Here is a 9089-nt window from a genome sequence, read left to right as displayed (position 1 = left end):
ATTTATAGGATTCCAAATAGATCTGCATGGCATCAAGGAACACACAAACAGACACACACACACACACACGCAGGCACGCTCACACGCACGCACGCACGCACGCACGCGCTCCTCATTAGTCTGTGAGGGACCCCAGAATGTCACTTTAGACCCTGGCATTGAACTGTGTTAATTACTGCATAACATTATTTGGAAGTAACTTTCACACCCCCATCAGTAGGCAATACTTGTACTGTCACCATCTTAACATAGTATCATTTCATCATATAAAGAAAAAAATATTTTTATAATAACCATCATCACGTGGTATACACCAGTGGTGTGCTCGCAGTAAAGGTAAAACCACCATTTTTTCCTGTAGCATCAAGCTAAGGCTTTTTCCCCCCTTTAGTCTATGGAGCTGTGCTTCCGCTTAGTGAAACCACGCATGTGTTGATCCGTGCTGCAGCAACGTGCATCTCTGACCCCAGTGTTAATCTGCATTCAGTCTGAGGCTCAGTGCTTCTCTCAGATGCTCGGTATTAAGAGTAGCTTATTACGGGGTCTTCGCCGTCTGTGGTAGTTTTTTAGGGCCCTGCTAGGTTGTCGACTCGGTAACAGGCACGCAAAAAAAAAAAGAAACAACGAGCGACACGAAATCAAGCTTTCGGCTCGCATCGATTTTGTTTTGGCTGATTTCACTCCACCGCACGTCCGCCTCGGGTCTAGATTTGCAGACCCGCTACTGCTAACGTGCGTAATGTATCGTAGAGAGGAAACACAGTAAATAGACGGACACGTCCATCTGCAATAAAGAGGAAACGAAGATGGTGATGATGGCTCCACCAAATTTAGCCTCCAAATGCTCGGCAGCAATGGCGAAGCCTTCCCTTCCCCTGAAGCTGTTTCTCTGGGTGTTTATTGCCGTTAATCTCCCTACAAGGTAAGATATTATTGCGTGATATTTTCCTTCAAAACCGTGTTTTCTATGTTTGCTCTGCTGGGTGACATGTTTCTTATTTTACCAACACATCATTTTGCGGTGCCTCCCATCTAAATGCCAACCCAGCCCTGCTGTTCGCGGGATCCTGAACAATTAAGTAGCTGAGGGGGATCTAGATTTTGTAGAAAATCAAGGCATGTAGTGTATATATCGTCACATGTATATTGTGGATCACATCAAAGGATGATTTTTTTTTTATCATAGCAACAGTGACACATGCATCGCATTACTGTGAGATTCCGTGTGTCATAATATACATTTTTAGAGAGAACAAAAGCGACAAACAGCTATAGACTATTTTAAATATTTCTCTGTGGACATCGGGCATTTTTGCAGATACATATTTCTATGAAGAGACGATTTGTCCGGCATCTCTTACAATCTGCCCTGCGTTAGAAATAGCACAGTGGCAGGCAGGCTAAGTTGAGTGAAGCTAAGGCTACATATAGTCTCTGCTAAGCTGTGTTCAAGGATCAAGTCTATTCTAAGAGTCAAAGCCTCATTATTGAAAGCATGTTGTTGGATGTGTCCGAACTCGAAAGGATATATGAAAGCAGATGTTTCTAATGAAGAGAACTCGAGTATGAATGAGGGTACGTTTCACCCCCACGTATTTGATATTAAGAAAAAAAAGCATTTCAAAATGGCAGGCAATCACACAGAGAATGCAAGTGTAAAGGCACAATAAGGACAAGGATAACACATATGAACTGATCCTTGTCTTGCACACACACACATAAACACACACAGACAGGCAATGGGCTGCCATTTCAGCTTCAACTGAGGTGCAGATGTGAGTTTGCTGAAAGAAGATGTTTGGTCGTCCCTGTCAAGACATTATTCCCGTGTGCTGAGATAAGAATAGTCAAGAGGAAGCGGATGGTTTGGCTCCCTGCATCGCCCTCGTCTTGTGCTGCTGGAGGGTGAAAAATGGAGGCAGATAAATCAGTCGACGTTCAATCACCGTCATGCTGATCGCAACCTCAGGGCTCCCTGCCCAGCCTCGATTGTCAGGCCTGTGTATTTCTAATTGTATGCACAAGTAGTGTTCACAGTATGCTTGAGTAAACAATATACCTTATGCCATTGAATTTCATTTAGAATTCAGATCTACTGGCAGTTGATGGATTTTATAACTTGGGGATGAGTGATTAAAACACAATTAACTATTCAAAGAAGTGAAGTGACATATGGGTGCATCTAAAATAAGCATAACATGGCCAAATGTGAGCTCTGCCATGTAAACACCTGTATAAAGATCACGTTTGTGGCTCAAAGTTTAGTTATCAACCACTGACAGCAAGATATATTTTCATTTTAAACAGATAATAAGCAAGTCTTGTGTGTTTTGTGATCATTTAAAAAACGCTATATTGTTCGGCAAGTTGCATTAGAAATAATTTGTGATTCATGTATGAGACTCTTACATAAGACATCTCTCAAGGCCTCTGGCATGCTTTCAGTAATCTATGCTACTTTGTGACTCATTGACAGTTACTATGTGTAGTGATATGTGATTGCATCACCATACATTAACCCCAGTCAGTCAGTCAATTACTGTTTCAAATCAAAGGACAGGATCCAGTTTTGGAAAATCACCCTCAAGTGACCTACAGCAGGTCGGGCATTTTGCGGAAGAAACATTGTTGCAGTTGGTTTGTTTTTAAGTTTCATCGGTTTATAATTAGGCTGCAGATGCTGGTCCAGGATCCAAGAGGAGACTTTGTGAACCAAGAAGCATGGTCATGACAGGAGGGGTGATGTCAGAGTGAGGGAGCTCAGTATTTTTTTTTTTTTTTTTTTTAATTACACCATGTGATGTTTACTGTTTTGCAAACTCACCTCAAGCATTTCAGGTGGCAGGGGAAATTCATTACATAATCACAATTTAGGACACACTCCAGTTTTATTTATTTGCTATTTTTTTTTGTTTTTGTTTTATAAGCTTAACTGCACTAGAGCATATTTGAATTCTCATTTATAATTCATAATTCTCATTTAAGAAACAAAAACAAACCAACAAAACAAGACACACTATTAGCTTCCCCTTGTTACAAGTTCAGATTTGATCAAAGAGTTCATATTGATTCAATAAACATGATGAGATTAATTAATCACATTTCAAGTTTTCATTTACTCATACTAGTTGTTATCAATATTACTCAATCAAAAAGATAATTTCTCAATATTTTATCAAATTTAATGAAAATAAATAGTTTTTCTCTAATGCCTATCAATTAATAATACAGAAAGAAGTGAAAAGTCCCTTAAATAGCCCCAAGATAGTTTCTCTTAATCAGACAGGGTTTTGCGACATTACACCCTGATATTTCTCTGATAATAAGATTTTATGTTTTAAATCAGACACTATAACTCATCATAATTATAATATAATTTCAGTGTTTAATGTGTGAAGTTCAAGCCATGTGTCAATGCCAGCAATGCACAACTTCTAAGATAGCAAAGGCAACACAATGTTACATGTAGCTGTGACTTAAAAAAAAAAAAAAAAAACTTGTTTGGCTAAACAAAACGTAAAATATACTTTGCCAACATAAACACCCACACACTTAACTGCAGTTGGCATAATTGTATATAAAACAAATAATTACAAAGTGACTAAATCTGGTTTTCACTGATGTCATCAGTGTGGCAAACATGAGACTCCTGGATCTGCAGAGCAAATAGAATTCGCTAAAATTAGCTCACTAGCAAGCATGAACATAATACATGCAATAATCATCCATCCACAGTCCAATCTGTCATTTGTTGCATTCCTGTTACCCTCTAACTTACATTAATTCTCATCTCACATGGGCAATTTTTGTACCAAATTGTAGTTTTCTTTAAAATCCCATCCCTTAAAATGGGGAACACACAGTGCATTGGACTCAGTCTTGCCCTTATACAGTATCTGCTGCTTGTCATCACTTGGAAAGAGTTGGGGCGTATGATTTTTGACAAACTGTCAGTCTGTCATGTATCGCATGATGAGTATCATATGTATGTCTCAGAATTTCTAAAATGGAGTTGATAGCATACAGATCTGTCAATCTTTTTACGGGACAGTGGAAGATGACAGTCAAAGCTTATAGCTGCCTCTTGCTTACGATTTAAGAGAGTGTGTCATTTCCATCACCCAGGAAGTATAGAGGTCGGAGTGATTTCAAATTTCGGGGTATGGAGTTGGGAGGATTTGAATTAACCGCAGTGGTGATTACTCCCATTTGCTCACCCCTGTAGGTGTGACACAATAAACCTGAAGTAAGGCCATGGCTACTTCACAAACCATGCCTTGCAATTTTCCAAGCTAAGAGAGTTTCTTATCTAAAATCTTTTCACTCCGGCTATCCCTGCTGTCTCAGCCCTACTACTTCTCTCTTTATCCTGAGACATTTTGTGGTTAAATATAGATCTTTTCTGGCTACCTTTAATCCAAAAAGGTTTGTGAATTTCTGTCTATTAAGGACACAAGTACACAGCAGGTGAATTAGTCTGCTGATGTTTTGTTTCCCTCACTGGTAATACATATGACCTGCTTTTACATGCATGGAATAGTTTATACAAAACTATCAGCATTAACTCAATAAGTCATTCATATTTTAGGCTGATGTTATATATGTTTGTTTATATCATCTTTAATTAAATCAGTTCAGTTGAATATGTCAGTAGAACTTCACATTTAAATAGTCTCACTGATTGGATGCAGTGTTTCCCCTATAATCCCCTATAGCACCGCCACTGCTAAATTACGAGCTCTGCTGCTAAAATTTCAGACAATCATTAATATCAACGAGCAACTCATGATTTTCACTCAAACAGTCATCCTCCCTCTCTTTGTTCTTTAAAGGACATCTACGTGAAAGGTACAAGAGTAGCGTAGTTCCGTTAAGGAATAAGGCAGTGCGTGTGTGTGTGTGTGGGTAAGTCAATCTGACAGAAAATGTACAGTACAGGCTGTTTGTCAGTTAATAAATGCTGCAGCTCCTCAAGACAAAGAAAATACTCATCTATCGGAAGGAGTTAGCCGGAAGTTAGCAACTACGCGTTAGCTTAACTTGACCAGGCTCACTTAAGGTGGACTGACTTTTAAGGTGGACCAGCAATTCTCATTTTAGTGTCAATCTCAGCCGCTGTTTAACAGAGAATGGAGAAATGTCTGGCTGATGAGTCTCTGTCTTGAGTTTTCATATGCCCCCTCCCTTCCCCCCACGCCACTCCAACGCAGTCAACCTAGGGGAAACACTGGGATGTTTAACTTGATACACGATATTGGCACCATTACATATTGGACTAATCTGCCTTATTTTACTTAACCAGTGACAGAAACAAGTCACCATGTCATGCCAGTGTTAGCCAATCTGTGATCTGGCTTAGACGGGACTGAGTGAAGCCTGTAAATAGACCGGTTCTCTCTAGGTCAGTTAAATAGATCAGGCTGACATAGTTCAGGTGATTGGTTAACAGTCTTGTATGTGAGTACCATAACACAGACAGTCTGATGAAGTAGTAGGACAATTTACATCCACTTCAAACAATTCAAGTTTATTAATTAGTATAAAGTGGGCTGTGTAAGGGTCGAGCTTGTTAAAGGAGGGTTGCAGCTACAATTTTATGTGCGAGAGGGGTTTGTTGTGTTGTTGCAGAGATGCAGGATCAATTTCATGTTGAGTAATAATAAGCAGCGTTCGTTAGATTCAATTTAAAACATGCAAAGATTATAACTCAAGGGGAACTTGATGTGGATGCTAATGGTAGTCATATAGCCGTTTCCTTTGCTCATATTGCTATCATTATCCTTGTTATAGACCTCCTTATGAATAGGTAAAACTGCAGAGGAGGGGGCAGTTCGGTGCTGGTTTACATGAAACCTGAGATGGGATTTTAATTGAGATTTGTTCAATAGTAGGGACAGGTTTTCACTGCTGCGTGTAGAGCAAATGAGAGTGCTTCTTGATGGTGGCATTAAATGTGAAGGGTAGAATGTATGAAATCAGATCGTCCTCAGTAAGAGTAGCTGTGAATGCAACACTTAACTCCAGTACTCTCCATCATTACATACACAGACATGGGCATACATATGTATGAAAAACAAACACACAACCCACAATAACACACGCACACATACAGCACAACACACACTGGCGCAGGCCTCTCTGTGGACCTTCAGGTACTGAGTTAGTAGGCAAAACCTCAGATCTGCCTGCAGTGGAGAACACATGGCTCTTCCTTTGATCTACTCGTCTTTGGAGCATTTCCATATGCACAGAGATACTGTGTGAGATGAATATAGATGATAAAATTGCAGCAACCTGAAAAACATCAGAGGTTTTGAGGTTCTCGCAGCCTCCTCTGCCCTATTTATCAACTATCTATCTATTTGCCTGTCTCATCTATCTCATCATCTTATCAAATCTGTCTGTCTGTGCTGGAGACAGACAGGTATTCCCTTGATATTTTTTAGAACATTCTGTAAGACTTATTTAAAAGGGTCCACCTGAGTAATGTAATTAAGATTTAATGTTTTAGGTGCTAGCGTTATGGTGGAGATGGATGGCACTTGATAGCTTTTAGGGTAGTCTAAGGAAGAGCACTGGTCAAAACATTATTCCTCGCACCCAGCCTAGGAACATGAGAAAGCTATCAGGGCTTCTATCTTTTTGCTTTACCATGGAAACTGTTTTTTTTTTTTTCTCTCTCACCATTTCGGATTCTTTATTATTTCATCCAGAAGTCTCCTTTCCTCTTTTTGCTTCAAAGCCTTGCTGAGAGCTCACAACTTGTTCAGCGTTGCTATTTTGTGCTGTTGGCCATCTCCCTGATCTGATTCGGCGTTTACTGGAAGTATATAAGTGATCCAGAGCTGCGAGAGCTTGAGGATTTGACAGTACTGCAGAAGTTCTCCAATCCCCTCTCTCTGGTCATCTCTCTTTCTTCCTATCTATCCTATCTACCCACTGAATTTTCTATCAATTTCCTTTTCTGTCATGGCCTTGTTTCTGATGCATTCTATGCCTACACTAATCTGTATAATTTTTCAAACAGTGCATGTTTTTTTTTTTTATCATCTGAGGCACAGATTTGTGGAGCACCGCTCAACAACAAGTCAATTCAAAGTGCTTTATACAGGATATAAAGAGGCATTAAGAAAGAGATATAAAAAACAAGGTAATATTACTGTTAAGGACACATATAAACACATGAAAAGATTACAATAAAATAGAAGGTAAGAAAAAGCTAAAATTCAATAAAACAGATTCAACAGCGTAATGACATAAATAGCATCATAATATTGCAGTGCAGTGCGAGATATGTAATAAAAGGAAAAGTTTTAAGCCTTGATTTAAAAGAACTGAGAGTTGAAGCAGACCTGAATTCTTGTGGGAGTTTGCTCCAAATATGTGAGATACTTAGTTCATAAAACTTGAACATTGCTCCTCCATGTTTAGTCAAGAAATCCTTTCTTTTGTGCCATTTTGTATCATTCCATAACTTTTGAATTCCTTAGACATTTGTATGACTCCTACTACAGTTCTTGATGTACATTTTATAATTAAAACTCAGTAATAGACACCTCAAATGTTAGAGTTCAGGCAGAGTTTAATTGGAGCCTTAGTAAGTATTTTTGGAATATTGTTATTTCTTCACAAAACATAAAAGATTATGTTTGTTTTTACATTCTTTGATGTTGCTTACCACTGAAATGTGCCTTTTTGAGTTCTCTTTTCACTCACAGAATGTATGTAGAAGGCAGACCCCGGCACTGACTGTGTAATGAAATGCTGCCTTAGTAAATCACACACTAATTACACACAGATTGCGCTAGCACAAATCGAATGAAAAGGTGCAGTGCAAATTTGCCCTGTGCATTTATGCATTTACATACAAGCTTCTCTGTCTACACTTCTCTCTCTGCCAAGCACATAGGTATCTTATCCTTGCCCACTGGCAGTACAAACTCCCTTTTCATTGCAGATATCATTCTGTAGTGCTAAGTCAGTCTCTTTTCATAGTCCTATTTCATGGTAGCATATTGTTGTCAGTAGTCAATGGAGATCACACACCTCTATTCAGGTCCCAAACCTGAAAAAGATCTATTGCAACAAAGCATTATCTTCCAGACATATAATTTACCAAGATCATAACTGTCTGTGGGAGAGCAGGAAAAACATTTACTGTTCTCTTGTGGTGGTGTCTATGGTCAGAGGCTCTTGAGACATCATTACCCTTCCAGTTTGAGACATCTGAGGTTAGGAAGTAAACTCAGGAAAATTGGCTTGTCTTCTCCAGGTCTCACAGAGGCTTGGTAGCCCTCAAAACCCGCTTTACGAAATGACAAACAAGTCTGCCGTCAAGTACAGTACCTCGACTTTCTTCAAATTTATTCATTATTTTTGTAGAGTCACTGAGTTGAAAATCTAAGGAGAGCTTTAGCTGTTATTCAACATGGACTCGTGGAGGTCATTATTCAAACCCTCGGCCATCTGACAGCAAGAGTATATGCGATTCTTGTATTTGCTTTAACATCTTTGAGTATCATGTAGGTGGGGTTGGGAGTGTGGAAAAATTGGACAAAAAAGATAAAATCAAGATAACTGTTCTCTACATCGTTCAAGCGTCCATTTTTACAATATATAAGACATTATCACATGAAAGAAGTTACTTTGATTCAATAACTTGTCAATTTTGTCAAATTCCAACCTTTACTGAGTGAAAATGGTCTAAAATTGCCATCTCACTTTGACAACTGGCAGAGTGACTATTTTTGAACTATTATTGAAATTCATTTACTTGACATCAGTGCTAACATCAGCTGTTTGAACCAGGAGGACAAAGTTAATGACAATAGCAAATGCGTAGGTGATAGTACTCAGTAATCAACTGGTATAAGAAAAAAAATCCAATATTAAATTATCCTCTTTAAATTATCTAACAACACATCATTTCCATCAGCCAGAAGCTGTATATTGTCTTTGATGAGGACATATGTATGAGGCTTGTGCCATTTTCAGGTCATGACTCATTTGTGCTTTGGTAATTTTTGCATCTTGTACAAGTTTTCTATAACACCAGAAAGATTGAGAACCAAGAATACCAAGATCAGAAG

General features: G+C 38.8%; 1 protein-coding gene across 4 annotated transcripts in view; it reads left to right on the top strand.

Annotated features, from left to right (window-relative positions):
• The first annotated feature begins 330 nt into the window (after nucleotides 1-330).
• The window catches only part of gabrg2 (gamma-aminobutyric acid type A receptor subunit gamma2), a 55277-nt gene continuing 46518 nt past the window's right edge, over nucleotides 331-9089 (top strand). For all 4 annotated transcript variants that reach the window (XM_044371060.1, XM_044371059.1, XM_044371058.1 and 1 more), the window contains exon 1: nucleotides 331-922. In XM_044371060.1, coding sequence (XP_044226995.1) covers nucleotides 807-922 — 116 coding nt within the window. In that variant the 5' untranslated portion in view covers nucleotides 331-806. The remainder of the gene's footprint in view (nucleotides 923-9089) is intronic.

This window comes from Thunnus albacares, chromosome 13, assembly GCF_914725855.1.
Source record: "Thunnus albacares chromosome 13, fThuAlb1.1, whole genome shotgun sequence".
Taxonomy (NCBI): Eukaryota; Metazoa; Chordata; class Actinopteri; order Scombriformes; family Scombridae; genus Thunnus; species Thunnus albacares.
This window is presented reverse-complemented; position numbering and strand designations above follow the sequence as displayed.